This window comes from Podarcis filfolensis, assembly GCF_964270895.1.
Source record: "Podarcis filfolensis genome assembly, chromosome: 5".
Classification (NCBI taxonomy): domain Eukaryota; kingdom Metazoa; phylum Chordata; class Lepidosauria; order Squamata; family Lacertidae; genus Podarcis; species Podarcis filfolensis.
The window spans coordinates 71,289,445-71,312,473 of NC_139608.1; the positions used below are offsets into that span (position 1 = coordinate 71,289,445).

General features: G+C 39.4%; 1 protein-coding gene across 9 annotated transcripts in view; it reads left to right on the top strand.

Moving 5' to 3' along the window:
• CTNNA3 (catenin alpha 3) overlaps positions 1-23,029 on the top strand; it is a 543,396-nt gene that overhangs the window by 297,733 nt on the left and 222,634 nt on the right. The window contains exon 10 of one of the 9 annotated variants that reach the window (XM_083614467.1): positions 12,715-12,753. The exons of the other annotated variants lie outside the window; for them this stretch is intronic. Coding sequence (XP_083470593.1) covers positions 12,715-12,738 — 24 coding nt within the window. The 3' untranslated portion in view covers positions 12,739-12,753. Of the gene's footprint in view, positions 1-12,714; positions 12,754-23,029 lie in introns of those variants that run through there. 9 annotated transcript variants of the gene reach the window in all.

Sequence of the window (23,029 nt, forward strand, 5' to 3'; positions counted from 1 at the left end):
CTTATAATCAGCAGATCCAACCAGGACAGTCACAATATTAAAAACAGTTTAAAACAACTTAAAATCACAAAAATAACTACGCACTATTCACCCTGCAATATTCTGCCCTACACTGTCTTAGTAAACTGACTATAACTCTATATTATATGCCTGCAAGAGGCATGCCACCTAGTGAAAGGGGTGAACCATGTTAAATAAGACAGTGGATGTCCGTATTGGGATGAAATAGGTCACAACTTATTGAATACAGATGTAAACAGGTTTTGACAAAGGCACTGGGTATGTATCCAAGATCAACCAACCCACCTGCTGGTTGATAATGTATGGGCCGACTATGTGGGGGGAAATGTTGCCCCCCCACCCACCCAACATACTCCTTCCAGGGCCATTTCTTGAAGATCTCAGGGCTGTTAGCAGCATAAAAATACAAAATACATAAAAAACAAGAAGAAAAAGCAAAAACAATAGCCCCCCTCCCACAAGCACATTTAAAAGGATATAGAAAGTTAATCAGCTAAAAGCCTGGTTGAAAAGGATCATTTTCACCTGAACCTCCTTGGAGAGAGCATTTCACAGATAGGAAGCCACTGCAGAAAAGGCCTGTTCTCATATTGCCACCCTCTGGACTTCTCATGGAGGAGGCACACAAAGACTCTGATCCGGGCAGGTTCTTATGGGGAGAGGTGATCCATATTAACGTACATGTGAATTTGCATGGGATGGGTGAGTTACGAATAATTCCTGTGTACAAATGCAGCTACCATGGTTTAGTATGTGTAGGCCTGAAGTATCAGCCTTGTCTGTTTTCTGTTTAAGGAACATGCCTTGGACAAAATCCATTTTCTCAAAAGAGTGCCTCTAATCACGAGAGAAACCTATGGCTCTCCAGCTGTTGTTGGACTGTAACTCCCATCAGCCTTGAGCACTGACCATTCTGTCTGGGGCCACAGCTTCCCCCTCCTTGCTCTGAACAATGGTGCTTTTAAGTGTGTGTGTGTGTGTGTGTGTGTGCGCGCGCGTGTGTGTGCATGCACGCTTGAAAACTTAGCTTTACATTATGCATCCTAAAGTTGTAAAAATGCACCTCTCTGCAGAATTTAGTGACTTGGAAGCATTATTAGAAGCACTGTCAAGGTTTGTAACCTCAAAACATAAACAGCATTTTTTCCTAATTTCTTTGAAAATCTGTGAAGTGCTTTCTTCTCTTTCCTCCTCCTCCTCCTCCTCCTCTTCTCTTTGAGAACAAATGCTTTCATGTGCATGTTTAAATTTTCTTTAATAATAAGCTGCATATAATAAGCTAGCTCCTTGGCAAACACTGTAGCTTCTCATTTTTTTTTTGCATCAGTGCAATTTTTGTTTATGTTTTACACACATTTCTGGATCCCTACTTCCAGCTAAAATTAGGAAGACTGTATTCTTATCTTCCTTCTCCTAGTGCTATATCACATGTTATAACAGAAACAGGCATCTGCTAAAGATTTATATATTTATATGCAGCACAGATAGACCATCTTATAACCTAGGTGTTTGGGGAGCTTGCAGCATAAATCTGAGTTTAAAAACTGGTAACAGTAAGATTAAAAAGTACCAATAAAAATATTGCAATTCTCCACATTTTTTTTTTAATCCTCAAGAAAATCAGTGTTTTAGTGTGAATTTCTCTGAATATATACATCTTTGTATGCAGTTTTACTAATATACAAGTTTTTGCAAGCCATTTCCCCTAATATAATGCCTTTTTGTACTTAATATATATTAGCCCTTTCCAGAAATATATGCATTTTAATGTACATTTTATCCTAGTATATACATTTTTGTTCACATTACTTGGCTGGAGAACTGAATTGCAAAATTTGGAGAAGTGCAAATTTGAAAGTGAGACTGCATTTCAATTCCCATATTGTTTTGGGAATTGTGAATTAGGCAGGTTTGCCTTTAAAGGCAAACTGAACTGAATCTCTCCCCCATCTCTAGCTGAGGGTCTTCTACTGTCAGGTGGGTTTGGGGGGGGGGAATTGAGATTGAATAATATATGTGTAATTTTAGAGTTTTCCTTTTAAGGTAATTGCTTCCTTCATTTTAATATAATATTACCATTGAGTGTAACAAGCATATACGTAGCTGAGGGCTGTTTTAATCCTACTAACACTGGATTCAGAGAAATTCTTATGCTCATTTAGGTATGCATAAATGCTTCCATTTCCTTTTAGTGATATTAATTATTATAATTTAACTGCTTCTGGTGCTCCCATTATTACTTTCTGGTTTTGAGAGTTATCATCCTATTATTGTATACATGTAATGAAAAAAAGGGACAGCTATAAGAAATTCTTATTTAAAAGTTTCATGATGTGGTTCCCAAGTACTTACATGCATTTCTGAGAAACAGCATGATTAACGATGCTGAGTGCATTTTCAATAAATAGTAGTGCTTGGCTCTCCAGGAAATTAATTAGATAGCAGCTATATTGCATCTGTCAAGTTAGTAGTATATCATATGTAAAATACTCCCAAGAAAGCAGTCATACAAGGGGATATTTGACACACAAATTAACAGATTTACAATGCAATCCTGTGCACGCCTGCTCAGAAGTCTCTGCTTTGAACTCTTATTGAATTCACAGAGGCTAAATTTGTCTTTGATTGCAGCCCTGTGTATGCAAAAATAAATATCTTTTAGTATCCAACACTATTAGATATGAGGGCGGGGGGAAATGGATAGAGTTGTATCATGTAAACAAATATCCCCTTTCAGCCTGCCAGAAATCTATTTGGAATAGCACTGAATACTCAGAATTATAGAGGAAACGCTGTTCTTTTTGTTGTTTATGTATCTTGGCTGTTAAGGATCCAAACTTAAATATGTTTGAATTTATCATATTTGTGTAAAACCATACAAGTTTTCTACAGTTGATTATGTGTATGGGGCAGTAATGGAGATTTAGAGGACTCGTGTCATGGGCAAAATGGGCACCAAAGAGTCTGCCCAATAACATCTGTATGTGGGGCTGCAATTTAAAACACAAAAGGGTACATGTATGGAAGGTACCAATTCTTTCCCTACACGGCTCCTCCTTTCAGCACTTTTCTTCTCTCTGTGAGAAGTAGCCTATCCTGGCTCTAGGAGACCCTGTGGTCAAATCATTCTCTCCAATTAATTTTAATCTCAAGCTGTATGAATAGCAGTTTATGCTTCTCTCAGAATTTAAGAGGAGAACAAAGTGAAACCTAAATCTGTAGCTAGTAATGGCCTGAAAGTGTAGTAAGTCTTTCTCACGTACGTCAGCGTCATATTGTCTAGTCAAATCAGTCACTCAGATAGTTATTGTTTGAAGCTGGTTCCATTACAATATAATTCACAAAAGACAAGTGAGGCAATCCAACAGAAAGTTGAAGACAGGGATTTTCAGAAACGTTAGTTGTCAAAAAAATTTAAAAAATTAAGTTCCCTAAATCATTTCAATTAAAAAAACCAAAACTTTGGCAGTTGACACTGTTCGGAGTCAAAAAAGTAGCTTGTAACTTTCTCATTGGTATTATGTATGAAGCTACCCAATGGGTAACAATCAAATGACCTGATTCACCGGGTAGAAGATTCTGAAATGAACGGATGAATCTATCCCCAGGGGAATTGTATAAGTTGTAGTGCACAAAGACTATGATCTAGCTTGATCTGCATAAACAGAGATGATAATTTGTTGGCCTATTAAACAATTCACTGGTCAGATATTCTTTGGGCCATATGAAAGAAATTATTCTCATCACAAGCCAATATACATAATGCAGTGTTTGGGAAAATTGAATTATGCAGTTGCACACAGTAAGGAAAAAACTCATGTAAATGAGGTAAATATATAGATATTTATTTATATTTGATTTGCATGTACACTCAGATGGCATTTTGGAAACTATACTCTTTTTTGTTTTCGTTTTTTGAATCTGTCTATTTTTATACTTCTAACAGTACCATCATAAAACTACAACTAAATGAGCATTTATGTGTATCATATCATTATTTTAAAACAGAATTCTGCCACAGTTGTATCAGTTTATTAGAAATCTATTTCGCCCCCCCTTCCCTTGAATGCTTCTGATGCTATATTCAAAGGAAGAGAACCCCACTAAGACCTCATAACATAGCTGTGTGATAATCTCACAAGGTAAAAAATCATTTCTAATGAAATGTGAGATAGCCTGTGTTCTGAAATGGTAGCATTATAATTCAGTATAAATAATACATTGTGTTTAAAAGGTAAGCAGTTAAAAGGAATCTTGAATATTAAAAGTGACATAAAACAATAGCCATATTATAGTGGGTTGTACAGATTCTCTGGGCAAAATTCCAATCATGCAAAGGTTTATTGCCCATATGTCTGTGATGTAATTATCATATAAATATGAAACTAACACTAAAAGAGTCATTTTACTGTGGCTTTCTTTTGCATTGTGCCTAAACTGACCATCATGGCCAGTGAAATTTATGGCAAAAATGGAAAGTGAAGAACTTGAAATTGGATATGATGCATTTGCGGTGAATACCAGATAATTCAAAGTTGTCCAATATATTTATCCTGTCAATATTTTAGGGGCCTAGAATTAATGGAACAATTATCTAGGAAAGAAGTGTAGATTTGGCACTGCTTATGGCATTAAAAGAACCAACATTCAAACCAAAAATCTTTAGTGAATGTAACTGTGTGCAGAAGTGGTATGGGGGGGGGCAGAAATGTGGAGCTGCCCTCCTGACACTAACATTGCTGCTGCTGACTTGGATGGGGCTGGGGCAGAGTTGTGGGGCCATGTGGTTGCAGCAGCAGGACTTCACTTGTCCCACTGGTGTAACTGGAACCCAGACTTTGACACAACTCCAGGTAAGCAGCCAGGACACACCACTGCATGCACCGCTTCTTACTATGTGCATGCCACCTGGGGTTCCATGATGGAAGAAATGGGGGGGTATAAATGTAAGGAATGAAAGGTGTTCTGGAAGCCTTTTAGTGACCAGAAGTCATGACAATGGCCTGATCTCCCAAATATATATGCCATTTGATAAAGTGACATGGCGGTCCTTATGGGACAAGACACCATTTAGATCTAACTCTGTGAGAAATGGGGAACTTATGTTGAATTGTTCCATAAGTGGCATATAACTTCACAAAGATTATCACATATGGCTCCAGTTTCCTTGCTGAGGTCCTAGAAAGGATGTTAAGATATAGGAACATATCTGCATTTATGGTGGAAATATCCACAGATTAAATTGTATTGGAACGCTGTGTTTTGTTATATCAGACTCATTGTAAAAGGTACAATAATGCTATCCCTGCAGTTAGCCCTTCTAAACAACAGAAGATGGGTCTGTTTTGTGTAGCAGGGAACTGGCCAGTTATTTAATTACTGCTGCCAGACTAATTATTTTAGAGATACATGGTGGAAGCAGATATAGACTACTGATATAAAAAAGTGTGAGATATTGCATTATTAGAAAAATGGACACACAAACGGAGAGCACTTAGAGGCCAATGCAAAAGTGAAAAGTTTGTTTTAATTTGGTATGATTTTGTGACTAATGGTAAAGACATACAAACCTGGATAACCAACTGCCAAGTTTGTGCTTGACATCAGTCAATACCAGTAGTGACATGCATTATGACAGAATCACCAGTTCACCCATAGCAAACCCTGGTAGTTTATCTATTTCTTTACCTGGAAGGACTCTGTTTACTTTGTTATTGATTGATTACCATTCCTGCTACCTGGAGCACCACTGCAGAAGGACTTATTACCACTTTAAAGTGCATATTTGCTCATCATGGCATACCTTCTATTTTGAGAACAGATAATAGGCCAGAATTTTCTGCCAAGCTGCTTTGCAATTGACTTTGATTTTCAACATAACATCATCAGTCAAGAGTTCTCTTGAAGTAGTGGGAAAACAAAACAGGTAATTCATGCAGTAAAGAACCTGCTGCAAAATAATGAAGAAATACGCACAGTTCTCCTGATATGCTGCTCAGCCCCACTGGTTGGAATCCTGCAGAGCTGCTTGTGAATCAGTAGCACCATAGACCCTAGCAAACTTGGCAGCCCTTACTGCTCATTCAGTTTGATACTTGTGGACATTGAATTAAATTAAGTTCAGTAAAAAGATTGTCAGAGACACAGTTTCAATATCAGACATGGAAGCAGGACTATATTGCCCATTGTCTTGGTCAAAGCAATTTCTAATAATGCACCCGGGAAAGAGAGAATTGAGGAAGTATACTGCAGTCACAACCCATTCTCACGCAGCACACAGAAAGCATTTTATGCTTTAATTTTATGCATCAATTTAGCCGACTGGTCAAAGCCATTTTCTAGGGTGTGGCTGCTGTCACATGCTGACAGCTTCTAGGAGCCACAGAAAGCTGAGTGCATGCTGGGGACCAAAGGTGGACAAACTACCTCAGAAAGAGCAGTATGTGTCCCCCACCTGAGGACACCAGAGGATACTACCCCTCACTTAACACCCCATACACCCCAAGTACCAATCTAGTGACTGGTGAGCACCTCAGGGCTTTATTTGGATTGAGGTTGCCTATTATGAGTGAAACTGGAAAGCACTTGGGGAATGGTTTGTTTTTTCTTCTGAGAATTCTAAATTTTCTCATAATTTCTGGTCCCGATTCATGAAGCCTCCAGTTCCCTTGCTTGTGACCCCCCCCCCAAAAAAAAATCTGTTACCTGGTGACTATTGCTTCTTCAGTAGCAATGACAATCCTCTTCCTCCCATCTCTCTCTCCCATCCCCATTCACCCCTGGTCATAGGCAGAAATAACAGGAGGGCTCCCTTATCCCACACCACCCATAGAACTGTTATGCCATATTACATGTGCCAGCAGCCCCAGGACATATAATTTTCTCTGTGTTCCACACTATCAGGCAACAGAAGGAAACTGTAGCAGACAGTAACAGTGGCACAGATGCCAGTGAAGGAGAGGGGGGAGAAACAGGAAGATTCTCCTTTTATCCCTACCACAGACTTCACCACACCAGCAGTCAGTTAAATGAGTGGGTCAGAGGGGACAGAGAGTTTTTCCTCTCAGATTAAAATACATATGGAGAGAATGCAGGGGCCATAACACACACCTCCATATTGAAACGAAGCATCATGAGTTGCCAAGGAATTATGAACTCCAGTGATACTGCCCTTTTGCTATTTGCATAATTTCACCCCCCAGGACTACTGGCAAAAATTCCAATTCTGCTGAATTAAGCCTAGCACCCAACAGAACCTGCTCACCTATCCTAAGACCTGAGAAAGTGCAAGGTCACTGGAGGAACAAGTTCAGGCTGGTAAACTGCCCTCCATCTGAGCTTCCCAGTGGTACATGACCAGCATGTCAGGGGTTTGTGCACTTTTGCAATGGGGAGCTATTTGACTTGCACACACTGAGGACTCAGCAGAAGCAAAAGAGAGAAGGGGATTTTGCTTGGAGAGAGACCCTATCCTATTTGAGACCAGAACACTGCAAGGGTTGCTGGCAAGACTTGGCACAAAATCAATCTAATTGTAAGAGATCAGGACGCTGGTCAACTCTCTGCAGAGAGAGTATCTGAGGTTGGATGCAAGGCAACTTAGAGCAGCAAGCTGGAAACATTGCTTCAGCAATTGTCTTATGTCTTTTGAGTTTAACAATCCTGCAGTTACAGAGCTCTTCCCTGCCCTCTAAGGGAAGCAGTTGCAAAGGGGTAGGCAACCTAAGGCCCGGGGGCCGAATGCAGCCCAATTGCCTTCTCAATCCGGCCTGCGGATGGTCCGGGAATCAGCGTGTTTTTACACGAGTAGAATGTGTGCTTTTATTTAAAATGCATCTCTGGGTTATTTGTGGGGCATAGGAATTCATTTTTTCTCTGAAAATATAGTCCGGCCCACCACATGGTCTGAGGGACAGTGGAGCGGCCCACAGCTGAAAAAGGTTGCTGACCCCTGCTCTAGAGCGCCATGGAGGGGAGGTCTCAACAAGCTCAGGGAAACCCAGATGTTTGCAGAAATACAAACAACATAGTATAAAACCCTCCCCCCTCCCAAAACAAACAAACAATCAAGAAACCACCCAATGAGGCTGAACATGCTTAGTGGACAAGGATGTTGACAGTCTTCTGGAACGTAAAATTGGAAAGCCATGGAGGAAGTAGAATGGAGTACAGCATATTGCAAGAAGGCATGGATTAATGGCTGGAACACTGGGCAGGAGTGTTCCACATTGTAATCTTTTTTTTTTTTTAAAGTATTTCTCTTTGTTAGACTTCCTGCTGACAGATTTTAATTGCTATGTTGATCAGAGAGAATGAAAGATAGCAAAGGCAACTTGATGTCTGAAGACTTGCAGCCAATTTAATTGATAATCATAGAGTCATAGAAGTATAGTTGGAATCATAGTTGGAAGAGATACGTGGCCCAGTTGAATTTAATTTCCTTATATTGCAATTTTGTGGTTCTGAATATGGACGCCTCTAATGAATAAAACTGTATCAGGATCAATTAGCACATAATCCTCCATTTCCTAGTTTAAAAGGAGTGAATGAGTGCATGTATTTGAGGAAAGTTGCAGTCGTGCAATAGGTGTGGGAAACTCTAATTGCCCTGAGTCGATCTGTCAGGTCATCAGCATCAATCAATTCTAACCTTTTTGTGCTCCCTTTCTCACTGGTGCAGATATTCTCACACAGAAGGGAACCCAATAATGAACTAGCTCAACAGTCTGATTTTAATGCAGGATTGTGGAATGCTCCCAGCCTGGGGATCCTTAGTGGAGAGAGTTGAAATATAAAATGCCCTGCAGGACATGCAGAATGGATTTGCAGAGTCTGTGAAATCCTGAGAGGATCAAGGACAATCTTTATTATTATAATTCATTGTTTTCTGAGCTCATGGGCTGGTTGGAACTAGCAGAAAGTGCTATATTTTTCAGTCATGCAGTAAGCCCCCAGATATTTTAAAAACCACTTAATTTAGAATATCCAATAACACCACAGTTCTTGCACAGAATGAAGGCATTGGGGAAAGAGGTCCCTTATGCTAGCTATATATTTTTTCCTAGGAACAGCCTGTCAAAATCAATCACAATTTAGTAAAGACACTTCTCCAAATCAGAATAAATGAAAAATGACCAGCCCGAGGTGTCAGGCGAAAGGAAACGTAATTCTGAATATGTATCGGTATTATTAATAGAGCTGAGACAGGACTGGTTTTTCTAATTCAACTAATTCACACACACACAAAGGCTGACCCCTACGGACAATGTTGTTCCCTTCTATTCCTGAACAGGATGTTAACTCTTTCTTCTCCCATTTTTTTCCCTGGAAAGGGTTGCAACTATAACAGCGTCCAAGCTTCCAATTTATATATGTTTTTTCACTCTTTGAGAACTGAGATTGTTTGTTAAACATAACTGAGGTTTTTCCAAATTTGATCTCTTTGGAGAAGCTGAATTACATCCCATCATAATATGAGCAATATAGGAGAAATGTGATGGAGATGCTCAGGATTCTGAACAGAAGAGTCCATGGTGTTCTCACTGAAGAAAAGAGTTTCCGCAATTGCCTGAATGGTTCCATGTGTTGCAGCATCTAGAACCCAGTGTTTCTGTTTTGGGGAAAGATTTGACATCTCTGGCTTAATACTTGGAAATGAGCATCAAGCCTGGACACTCCTTGCCCTTCCCTCCTCCTGTTGCAGGCGAGCTGTGGAACTTCATTCCTGGTCCCTTTTTAAACCACAGTTCCCCATTAAACCACTTTTGAACTGTGAGGGTTTCTCTTGCATTTGGCCTGGAAACTGGAGCTAGTACAGATGCTGTATTGCAGTTGCTAGCATGAGTGAGATCCTGTTGGCTTATAACACCCCTGCTCATACATGTGCACTGGCTGCCAATTTCTTACTGGACCAAGTTCAAGGTGCTACTATTAGTATATTAAGCCCTTAACATCTTGGTGCCTGGTTCCTTGGCAGATTGTCTTATATACCCATTTGACTACTATATGTAGAACTGGCACTTTTACAAGTTTGGATAATGTTTGTCCTGTATTTGTGGGGTGTTAGGGGAGGCGATTTGTAAAGAACTGATCTTATAGCGTGGCAGCTCCTACACTCTGGAACTCCCTGCCCATTGACACGAGGAAGGTGCCTTCCCTATAATCTTTTAGGTGCCTGCTAAACAACTTTTCTGTTTTGGCAAGCCTACCCAGACACATAAAGTTGATGTGTATCTTAATCTGTATTTTAAGTTTAAAATGTATACGTTTAACTCCTGATTTTATATAATTTACTTTTTATAAACTTGTTTTTAATGCTGGATTTTATAGGCATTCTAAATGTATATTTTATATTATTTGTAAACTGCTTAGAGGCTTTATTTGTATTTAAGCAGTATACATTTTTTGTTAAATAAATAAATTAAATAAGTGGAGAGCAATGTACTTGGGGACAGGGGAGTGCTGCCACCAATTCTTCCTTTCCTCACCCTTGCTATGCTATCCTCAATCCTTTTCTTCTCCCATATTATTTACATTGTGAGTCCACCAAGCAGAGATCTTCTGTGCTCTGGATGATGCCTAGCATGCTATTGAAGAGCTAAGTATAGGTTCAGTAATAACACAGTGGTGTGTGAATCAAGAAGCATGAGCAGCCATTTTGCTGCTTCTTTCTGAAACACCCTCATAATAAATGCCTTTGTAACAATACTTTTGGCAAGAGTAATTGTTACTGTTCTATATCACCCATAAACACACGGTTTTTATTTCCATGGCAGATAAAGAGCATTGAAGTTTCATTGAAAATACACAGTTGATGTATTTGTGCTATCTTCAGTGAAATTCCAGTGTTTGTTTTTTGTGTGTGATAAACGGCCTTCAATCTTTTTGGTGTAAATTTACTCACTTGTGGCTATATCGGTAACACCCACTGAAATAAATTTGTTATTTGCCAGTGAAATATTGCAGTGATACCTTCATGCTGAGCTTCACAAAAAAAGCAAAGTGCTCTGGTTGAAATTCCTATTCCTGTACAGGCAGAGAAGTCTGTCTACATGCTCACTGATCATCATGTTGATCATCTGCTGATCATCATGTTGTCAGTGGTGATTTTTAGAACAGTTGTTTAAGATAGCTATATTTTGTCCTCTCATTTATTGACTTTTGACTTTTGACACTGTACAACAAACATAAATATATTGCACAAACATCTATGTCACCCATCCCCAACCTGGTGCCCTCCAGAAGTTCTCATTAGCTCCAACCAACATAGATTTTCTAGATGGGACTGACGGGAGTTATAGCCAGAATATTGGAAGGGGAAGGCTGCTTTTTGCAATGTAGGCATACTGCTGTCACTGTTTTATCATATAGATCACCAGTGTTATTTTTCTAGAAAAAGAGGTGCTGGAACTCACCTTGTTCTCTTATAATGGCAATGATGTCCACCTGAGAGGTGCTGGAACCAAGTTCCAGCCTAAGAAAAGCCCTGTAGACTACTAATGATGTTTTGTGGTGTATTCTAAAAAAAAAAAAGTGCTTCGTAATTAAGCCTTCATATACTGTAGAGTATGCTGTGCTACTAAGCAAAAAGCTTGACCCATCTCATATTCTTGCTGGATTGCTTAGTTAAACTAATGAAGTTTTATAGTCTTTGAATCTATTGTGTAGATAGAGATTGAAGAGCCAAAAGGAATAGTGCTCAGTAATGATAATCACTCCATAGCTCTCTGGTGCACCTTAATTAACCTTGGTTACTATTTGCTGAATGCTGTTGCTTTGTAATACAGTAAGTAGTGACACTTAGCAATTTATAGTGTGTCTTATGGATGGTATGGTAAAGATACTAATGCTGGAGTAACTAACACCCATTCTGATCTGGTTTATCATTGATCTCAGGAGTATTACGGTAATGGATAAGAGGGGAAGAACTCATCAAAAGTTACTTGTCAGTCATAACATGCTTTTTTTTAAAAAAAAGTATGGCGCTGGTTCAGCTAGGGTTGAACTTCTGTCTAGATGTCTAGAAAACACTGGTGACTGGAAAGACGATTATTCAGAGGCTCCCCTATTTCCATTGATTTGCTGCCTATGGTTATGATTAAGTGATGGGACAGGAGAGTTAAAAATGGGGGGGGGACCTCTACCCTACCTCCTGTTTACATTTGAATATATCAGAGGTAGAAGCAGTTGGAACAACAGGACATATCCTTTCCAGCTGTCCCACTGATCTCTCAGGCTCAGTGGCATTTGGGGAAAAACAGTGCACCATTTTTACAAGATAGGTACATGTTTGCAGGAATAGTTTGCTTGTTGCAGGATATTTGGTTTGTATCTTTTTAAAGCCTATATGATTACTATCCTCCTCCCTCTCCACAGTTCATATTTTCATTATACTTTTGTTCTTTTATGCACCTACACATATACAGTATATATCCTTGCCATTACACAACAACCGACTGATGAGTATTTGTATTTTGAAGGACATTTGATACCATACATTTTATTTCTCCTTTGCATATGTAGTATAATTATAACATCTCTCTACCATTCACTCCATCTCAGTGCTTATCATGTGAAAGGACTGAAGAGTTTTGAATATGAATTTTTGAATTTATTATGAGATAATTATATGTGTTGAATACAATAAGCAGAGAATTGGAGCTTATGAAGGCAAAGGTTCTGCTTTGCACACAGATTGCTCCAGCAGGAAGTCTGTGATGGAAATGGAAAAGAGGTACTTAAAATATCAATGGTAGTTCTTTTTACATGGCTTCCATTTTTTAGTTCCACTTAGATGCAAACAGTTGCATTCATTTGAATTTGCTTTGAAAGTGTAGTGTTTATTGAGCTAAGCATTGACCTAAATAGTACAGTGATCTGAGAAACAAGCATGGTTCTTATAAGTTGATGACCTTTCTGATTCACCTAAGGATTGAAATTTCTGATGAGCATATGCATATGAAGTGGAATTCAAGAGCCCATACTAGACTATATCTATATTATTATTTTTTGCTGCTTTCAGTTTATAAAATAATGGCTAAATAGTACATTGTCACAGATGTCCCCAAAACACAGCAACAATCTGGTTGCAGAATTCCTGTTTGAGATAAAAGATAACTCTTTGGAATTCAGCATAGCACTAAGGAAATCATTCCATCAGTGCAGACATTTATGCATGCCTGATGGAACAATCTCTACTTTTCTTCCCACTACACATGTACTTGGGGTTTCTCCCAATGCTCCAGAGTTGAAGGATGTTGGGCGTACTTGCTCTGGTTTCTACTAACATAAGCAGAATTTTTAGTAAGAACAAATCCAATTGTAATTTCAGTATTTAGTTTTGTGGGACAAATTTACATAATTTTTGGGAAATTACAGATAACATGTCTGGTGTTTTTATCAGTGCTGGTCATTGTCTTTGGAATATAGAAACAGATACTCACGATCCCTTCCAACTCTACAATTCTATAGTTCTATTATCCAGAAAGTTGACACCTAGGTGTCCTATCTGGCTCTTGAGACTCTCCCCAGGTTACACACACCTCTCCATCCATGCACCATGTAATCTTTGATTTCTGCATATGCTGCTGAACTTCAACTTCTACCACCCCTGGCCACTGACCATGCTTAGTGGGGCTTTAATTGTTATTTGCTGATGTTTAATTTTACTCTTTACACTTAGATTTTAATGGATTGTTGAATATTGCTTTATTTGATATGTTGTTTATTTCAAAATTATTGTGACTTTCTATATTGGATCAGATTGCTACTAATAATGTTTGATATTTTATTATGTTTTTATATTTGTTGGAAGCAACCTAGAGTGGCTGGGGCAGCCCAGCCAGATGGGTGGGGTTTGAATAATAATAATAATAATAATAATAATAATAATAATTCAGCAACATCTGCAGGACCAAAGATTTCCTACACCTGCACCAGAGCCAGGGTTGTCATTCTCACTGCTAATGTAGGAGTGAGAAGCTTTGACCTGCTGTTCCAGATGCAGCAGCCACTAGTGACCAATACGGGGAGGAGATTGCTGTGGCTGAAGGAAATGGAATTAGTGCTGGCACATGGCTCTCCAAACTGAAGTTCCTTTTGTGTTCTACCTCAACCAGATATATAAAAAGGCAATTTGGCAGAGGGAGCAGGGAAGAGATGGCTAAAATAAATTGACTTGCTAACATATAATCAGCAATAAACTGGATCACCTTTTCTGCCTCTGTAAGGTAGGGAATGAGGAGGGTGCTTTAGCTAATTTGCCTGCACTGGGGCAATACATTCAAAAGAGAGCAGATGTACCTTAAAAACATTATACAGTTCTTCTCTCAAATCAAAATTCTCTCATGGCTGCACTTTTAAGCAAGCCAAAGTGTAATCTGTGTTCAGATTATTTTGTTTCCTGATGCCACTAATGCGTCTGAAGTCAAGGCTCTCAACTTTATATTTCACACACATTCCCTCTGGTCTACCCCACATTATGAAAATAATTAGATAAAAGCTTCAGTTCTCGATAAAATCCACCTAACCAACTCCAGCTCCTCCATTACTAAACTGAGCTGCAAGCTACATCCTGCCTACATCCTGATTAATCCATTTAATCACAACCTTTATTACAGAAGAACAAAGATGAACAAGTAAAGATTTCCTAGTTTCAGGATGCCTGAGAGATATATTTCAATACCAGTTAGAAATGTCAATCAACCTACAGTTAACAGGCATGGCAGATGGTGCACTGTGCAAACAAAGACATTTAAAAGTTGTATTGACCTATGAAATGTCATATTAACATTATAGTATGCATGTATCCATCTTGCATAGAAATTTACATGATTGAAGATTGGTGATTGCTTTTTTACCGTATTAAGAAAATGTATATTAGGAGATCCAGATGATTTAGACATTACAGCAGAGAAGCAATATGCCATATTATATTATGTAGATGTGTTATATTTAAACAGGCAAGGCCTTTTCAGGCTGACCTTTTTGTTTGGAATATACTTAGTTCGCTCTGTATGATAGTTGTCTCTGGCAGTGACTCATTAAAGCCTATGAATTATGTCACTAGATCAGCCAAGATAAGCTTTCCCCAACCTAGTGCTCTCCAGCTGTTTTGGACTACAACTCCCATCAGTCATGACCAATGTCAGGGATGATGGGAGTTGTAGTTAAAAGCATCTGGTGGGCATCAGGTTGGGGAGGGCTGGCCTAGGCCATGCAAGAGTTATGATTAATTGTGCATAGAGGAAGGGTCCACAGGGAAAATTCACACATTCTCAGATAAAAAAATTATTTCAAAGCAAGAAAGATTCCATCAGCAGTATCTCTGAAAAATTTTACACATCGCCTGGGAAGACAGGCGAACTAATGCCAGTGTACTGGAAGAGGCAAAGATCACCAGTGTTGAAGCAATGATTCTTCAACATAAACTTCGTTGGACTGGTCGTGTTGTGCAGATGCCTGATTATCGTCTTCCAAAGCAAATACTCTATTCTAAACTTAAAAATGGTAAGTGTAATGGTGGTGGTCAACAAAACAGGTTCAAAGACTCTCTCAAGACAAATCTAAAAAAATGTAGTATAAACACCAACAAGTGGGAAACACTGGCCTGTAAAGCGCTCCAATTGGAGAACAGCTTTTACCAAAAGTGTCATGGATTTTGAAGACACTTGAACTCAGGACGGAAGGGAGAAATGTGCCAAGAGAAAGGCATGCTTGGCAAACCCTCACCGTGATCAACTCCCGCCTGGAAACCTATGTCCCCACTGTGGAAGGACATGTCGATCTAGAATTGGGCTCCACAGTCACTCATGGACTCACTTTTAAAACCGTGTTTATGGAAGACAATCTTACTCGGCTACAAGTGATCGCCAAAGAAGAAAAATAGGCAGAAGTGCTTTAAGGGTACCCCAAGGCTCAGACATGCACATTGGGTTTTAAACTCACCCCCCCCCTTTGAACAAAAGATGCCATACTGTATATCTTTTGTTTTTGAATGTCCCTCCATGTGAAGTGAGGAAATACTCTTCAAGAAACAACCCCACCCATAATTTATACCTTATGCAGTTCTTCGGGCTGAGGCAAACTACCACTGTTTTACTAACCACAAGTCTGAAATGGCACACAATAAGTAATAAGTAATAAATATAAAGGCAGGAGAAAATGCAGAAGGGAGAACTTAATTATGCCTGGGCATGGAAAATGGAATTGTTTTACCATGGAAGAAAACTGCAAGAAAGAAGTAACTTATAGCGGGTAAATATACTAATTTATGATTCTGGTCTTCAAAGAAATAAAATGAATGAATACTGGTATATTTGTCATCAAGGAGAGAACCATGTCAAAATAGTAAGATGAAACAATAGTTTTGCTGTGGTGGTGACTCATGTATAGTTCTTTAATTTGAACCTAGTGTGGGCAAGAAAATCCTGCCCAACCTCCCTGTAATGCCTGAATTCCTTCAACATCTCATGGCACAAAATGTAATACCCTTGATTATTTTTTTCATTAGCAGATCTGGGCACTTGCTGAGCTGCTGGTGCTGCTTGAGTAGGTCCTAGAAAGAAATCAGAAAAGCTGAAGCAACAGTTTTGTGAATGCATATCAATAAAAAAGAAAACATTGTGCACCATCACAATAACTAGAACAATTTTGCCTCTTGGGAATACATTAAATTATGACTATGTTAAAAATCAAATGATGCAGGAGGAACACATGGAAAGTGGACTCCATGTTGTTCCCTCTAAGGGAATCTTTTAGATGCAAGAGAAGGCCCTTCTTTTGTTGAGATCAAAGGGGAAGGGGAAAAATTCCCTTTCATTTTGATGGGGATGGTACCAATTAGTATGATTTTACTAGATCAGGTTTTGGGGAAACTTTGCAAACAGGCTTGATTGAACCAATTGAGATGTTGTTGTTGATACTGCTGCTGCTGCTGCTTTAGGCTCAGTTGTGTGCACACTCACTTGGGGGCAAGTCCCACTGAATACTATCAGGCTTACATCCAAGTGAACATACTGTACATAGAACTGCACTGTTAAAATTGCTTTTGAAATGATGTGAAGCCATGCTTGCCAGCTTACAGTAAGGTGAATTTGTCTGTTTTAATTCCATAGCACTTTCACATTTTGTTTTACCCATATTCATATTCCATTCCATTTCTACATTAAAATGACAAGTATAGAGAGTACTTTCAAAATATGTATTTAAATGGTGAAGAACTGCATCACAGAAGTTCACAGAAGTGCAAAATCTGGTAGACAGCTAAATTCCAATCCAAGATGTGTGGATTAGGCCATTTCTGAGAGAAATTTGCAAAAGTTGACTTTCTTAGTCTTCCCTAGTTTACAGTATAAATTATAAACGTCCACAGCTCTGTAGTTTCCATGATTTTGAGGGTAAAAAACAACAACCCCAGGTATTTAGGGCTCAGAACAATAGCTCCATGTAATATGTCCATATTGTGAAACTTTTTTAGATTTATAAAGTCCTGTGCTTAAGTTGGAATACTGAGTCCTATATTATAATAATTTGTTTATAATGCTTATAAATGTTTAATATGTTCCCTTATGATCCTTTTTTTACCTTTCCTAGAACAGTAATTTTACTGTGAAGACTGAGCCCTTGTAAAAATGTTTTATCATCCTTTTAAACTGAATTAAGATCACATAATGAATTCTAGGAGCATGGAAGCATATTTTATATCATTTCAATCCATTTTTTTTATTTTATGTAATCTATACTAGACAAATATTTTTTAAAAAATTCTTAGGAGCTAGTGCTGTCTGATTCTATGCAACGTTTCCACGGTAACTGGAGGAAGCAGATAACCCTTCTCCCTGATGTCTCCAACTGTACACAGGAAAGGCAAGAAAAGCCAATAAAATGAAAAGAAATGGAAAAACTCTTGATGTAGAAGCTGCAGTGCTACATATTATGGGAAGGCTGGAATATGAATGAGAAAATTAATTGAATGCTTCTAGGCTAGTCAATAGATCAGTAACATATTATATAGATAAATACTTTATTTGCAATGAATCTGCTTTGCAACAAATAATGGCTAGACATTTTTCAACTGATGCTGTCTTATTTTGAGAGCTGCATGCTGCATTACAAATGTCCCAGCTCCCAGTGAGGATGCTTGTCCATTGACATTTGCAGAGCCAGATAATATCCATATTGCTGTGTATAAAGTTTGCAGTAGTTCTGTAGCCATTACAAATGCATTGCTTTTAAGGCCTGGTTAACCCCTCCCCTTTATTCCTGTTTATTATAAAATGTTTCTAGCAGTTCCATTGTGTATGACACATAAACATTACCTGAGCCATATTGAAAGGGAACATGTAGCCTTCATGTCAGATCCAGATGTTTCTGTCAGTAAGTGAAGTTGAATCTGTGTAAAAGTGAGGGCAGGAAATTTCGGGCTAGGAAACCTGCTTAGTCTATTCTGTGTGCAAAATCAGATTTTAGTGTGAGAAACAAGAGTGTTGGCCCAGTTAGACCTCCAACAACGTGGTTCTATGAAAATTTCCAAATGTGATTAGGACAGGTCATCAACATTAGAAGGTTTTGTGCCCCATGTTGGGAGTCTGAAAATATTGATCTAGGCTACAATCCAAAAACTGGTTACTGAAGTGTAGGGCTACAAAACCAATATGGCTAACCCTGAGTAAGATGTTTGTGGACTAACCATAATGCATATTAAGAGTCTGTGTAAAGTTCTGTGGTCATAAAACATCATTTATGTTACCAAAACAGTTTTTCCATTTGTAGTATAGAAGTACGAATTACCTTGACAATTGAAACTGATGTCAAGTTGGCATGAAGGACAAGCAGAACCACAGAGCAGAAATAAAAAATAAGGCAGCTCTGGCTATGGTCAGCAGTTTTGTAAATTATTACTTCTGGAAGAAACACCCCAGAACAACTTCAGAAAATACCTGTTGTTTTAGCTCAGCGTGTCACATATGAGAAAGCATTGGTGCACATGTTATCCTTGGAGATTCTCCTTAGCTTTTAAAAATGAAAGTTCTATGACAACCATTCTAGTTTCCCTCCAAAATGTAACATTACTATAGTGCAACTGGACGTCCAGTCATCATTGTGCTCAGCATGGTATTATCACAGAATCCTGTTTGAGGTGGAACTGGATTGTGAACTTTAAACAACCGCCTTGCTGTGTATGCCAAGATTGATCTTGGCACACAGCCTAGGGATCTTTCTTTGCAAAAGGAGAATGCAAGTTCAAAGCTTTATTTCCTAAAATCAATATTACACAGTTGGGGCTTTTCTCTTCCTTTTGAAGAGAAAAGCCCTAGAAAGTGGTGAATAGAAATTGGAATGAATGAATAATTCTACTTAGCATACTAACCCTAATTTCATACACACAAAAGATGGGGTATACTTACTCTTTCTCTCTCTCTCTCTCTCTCTCTCTCTCTCTCTCTCTCTCACACACACACACACACACACACACACACACACAGGACCCAGGGTGCTAAGGATCCTGTAGGGATTTTTCAGCTGATATGACAGGTGCTCCTGTCAAAGCTCTAGCCGACATCTGGAACATCCAAATGGCTTGGGCGATTGACACAATCACTCCTGGATGCCCTCTCCTGCTTTGTGGAGCCCATTTAGCTCCCTGATATACTCCAGAACTTAGGGTGAGGAAACAAGCTGGGAGAAAGCTTGAATGTGAAAGAATGAAAACTCCAGTCAAATGCGGTCAAACACTGGCGAGGGCTCATTATTGAGCCAGCCTAGTGACAGTGAAGGCAGCAAAGAAGGCATACTTTGCAGCCGCCATTGTGTTCTCATTGTGCCGTCCAGCAGAGCTGTTATTGGGTAACGCAGGGACTTTTACAGTCTGGCCTGAAGGAGGTGACAGAACTGACGGTAGCTCGTGTGACTTGTTTGCAAAGCATTTTGAGGATAAAATTGCTTGCATCCGCTGGGACCTTGACTCCACTGTTACTGCAGGTGAATCTTGAGAGATGTCCAGAGCACTGTCCAAACCTGCTATGTTAGTAAGGTTCAAAAATATGGCAAAGGTGTGTGGATCAGTCAGGGTGACCACTTGCACGCTAGGCTCTTGCCCCTCTTGGCTGATAAAAACTAGCAGGGAGGGGACACCTGCCTGAGCCAGAGAGGTGATGAATGCCTCTTGTGAGAAGGGGTGGGCCCTGCCTGCTTGAAGGAGGCTTCTCCACCCAAATTGCCTTCTCTCAATTGGCACTGATGCAGAACTGCCTTTATACACACATGGGATGGTTAAGCACTTTCATTTGTCACAGGATCTAGATCAGGCTTCCTCAACCTCGGCTCTCCAGATGTTTTGAGACTACAATTCCCATCATCCCTGACCACTGGTCCTGCTAGCTAGGGATCATGGGAGTTGTAGGCCAAAAACATCTGGAGGGCTGAGGTTGAGGAAGCCTGATCTAGAATGCCACTGGGCTGAAAAATGCATGGGAACATACTCCATTTCCATAGGCCCACAGTTGGTAGTATAGTAAAGCAAAGCAGAAAATGTCTGGCTTACCTGTTTGCTCATCTGCAAGGCTACATCTGCTTATTTCCTTCTTAGCCCTCTGCAAGCAAAAAAACCATTTGCTCACATACACACATACACATTTTGGCAGTTTTAAGGCTGACCTGCTTGTACAAAGATTTGTCAATGCAACTGGGTTTTAAAAATGAAAAGATAAAATAGAGTAGAATAAATATGCTTGATACATGTTTTTAAAAGCATTATATATGAATATAGTATAGGCATAAATGCATCTAACAAGCAGTAGCTTACAAGGTTGTCAAATACACAATTTGACCTTAGTGCTTCTGCTTTTTACTGTTGCCAACTTACTAAAATCATACTAAAAAAATTACAAAATGCATTTTAATCATGACAGTATAAAGCTATAAAAGCCAAGAACCTCATTTTTGTACTCACCCCGGGGTAGTGGCATTTGTAGTTCTGATAGAGTAGTATTTTAAAATATTCTTGGCGTATGCAGACATATAAATACCTATATTGGTTTTAAATCTAGCCCTTCTTAATTAAAATAGTTGGATTTTCTCCCCAATAGTAATTTATTTAACAATAGAAAACATAGTATATTTTGCTTTACACACTTCTATATTCGCAAAAGATCATTCAGAACAGAGAGGAGAAATGTACTGATTTTGGTTGAAGTGATATGGTCTGCCTCTACAACTGTTTAATTTAGCTAGGGACAAGTGGCACTTCCAATAATTGTATATGAAAAGCAATCTCTCACTCCAGTGTAATAGCCAATCTCCACTTTCCCATGAGGCCATCTCTGTCTGAATTCCCTTTTTAATGGACAGAAAGAGCACTCGTACATTTCCAAAAATGAAAAAAAGAAAGAAAGTGAAATAAAAGATTTGCCTCTGGCAAATGATTAATACTAATGTGCAAAAATGGTTGTTTTCTTTTTCTTTCTTCCTCCACCCCTTTTTCTTCCGTTTCCCTGTGTTGTGGATACATTGGTCTTTATGAAAACCTTACGAAATACATTTGAGAGGTAATGGTTTGTGAACTAAGGCTTGTTTCAAATGTAATGCTAGTGGTATGGTAGTGGCCCAAAGACTTCCGCATGAGTGGAGCTCCATACAGTCAGTGTTCACATTTGTGGACACATTTGCAGTTATTTGGTGACATGTAATGTGAGTGTCCTAGTTCTGACTTTGACCTTGCTGTTGCCCTGCCCCATCGCAGTTAGCAGCAAGGACATCAATGTGAGGAGGCCTGCTCCGCAAGGCCCTCCTACCCCCTAGCTGCTCATGACTATATAAGTGCATGGCAACAAAGGGCTGCACCAACGTGTGGGGCTAGATTAATGTCTTTTACATTTCTCAGGCTCCACCCTTCCTTTCTGAATGAGAGGAATTCCTTTTAATTTGCATCCAAAATTGGGAAGGGGAATGATGCTGATGTAAAGACTGCTTACCAGCTTACCAGGTTGTGGCCCAGCAAGAACATGGGTGAGACGGGGGGGAGGAGCTTCTGTTGCCCACATGGCCACTGGATGACACTGGCTCCTCCTCTTGCCACGGGATAGATCCCTATCCTTCTCCCTGATCCAAAGAAATAGCGTACCCCAGCAAAGAGGTCTGGGGAGGCGTTGTGTGTGTCTGAATACCCTGATGGGGCTTGATGGGCCACAGATGCCACCCCAAACAGCATCCTGGAGGAACCACCTGGATTTGACATGTGTCATAGGTCGGTCCTTAAACCAGGATTGATCCTGATGGGGCCAGTCAAACTCGAATACAGTGGTACCTTGGGTTAAGTACTTAATTCGTTCCGGAGGTCCGTTCTTAACCTGAAACTGTTCTTAACCTGAAGCACCACTTTAGCTAATGGGACCTCCTGCTGCCGCTGCGCCACCGGAGCACGATTTCTGTTCTCATCCTGAAGCAAAGTTCTTAACCCAAGGTACTATTTCTGGGTTAGCGGAGTCTGTAACCTGAAGCGTCTGTAACCTGAAACGTATGTAACCCGAGGTACCACTGTACAGGGGAAAAGGCCTCCTGTTTGAAGTCCAAACAGGACAGGGGAAACTTTTGTCCAAAAATGGGGAGATCCTATGGAATATGTCTTTCTCTTGCCTTTTTAGGACAGTTTTCTTTTCCTCTTAACTGAATTATGGAAAAATCTTTCCCACATCTCTTTTGAAGGGTCACCAGAGGCCAGATAGATTGCTTTGTGTTTGCATTCAATGAGTGACCAGTTGGCTTTCACATATGCAGTGCTAGTTAAAAACAGCAATGCAAAGTTGATTAGAATTACTTTAATTCTTAACTGGAACTTGTAAATATAGTTGGTAGTCTCCTAAAAGCTGTTCCTATTCATCATAGGATCAGGTCATTATTTGATTAAAAAAGTATCCAGTCAACTAATTCATCTTTGCCCCCTTGGGTAATAGGAAGAATATATTAGGCTACATATTCCCCAGCATAACTTCAGAGATTACAGCTTTTAAGT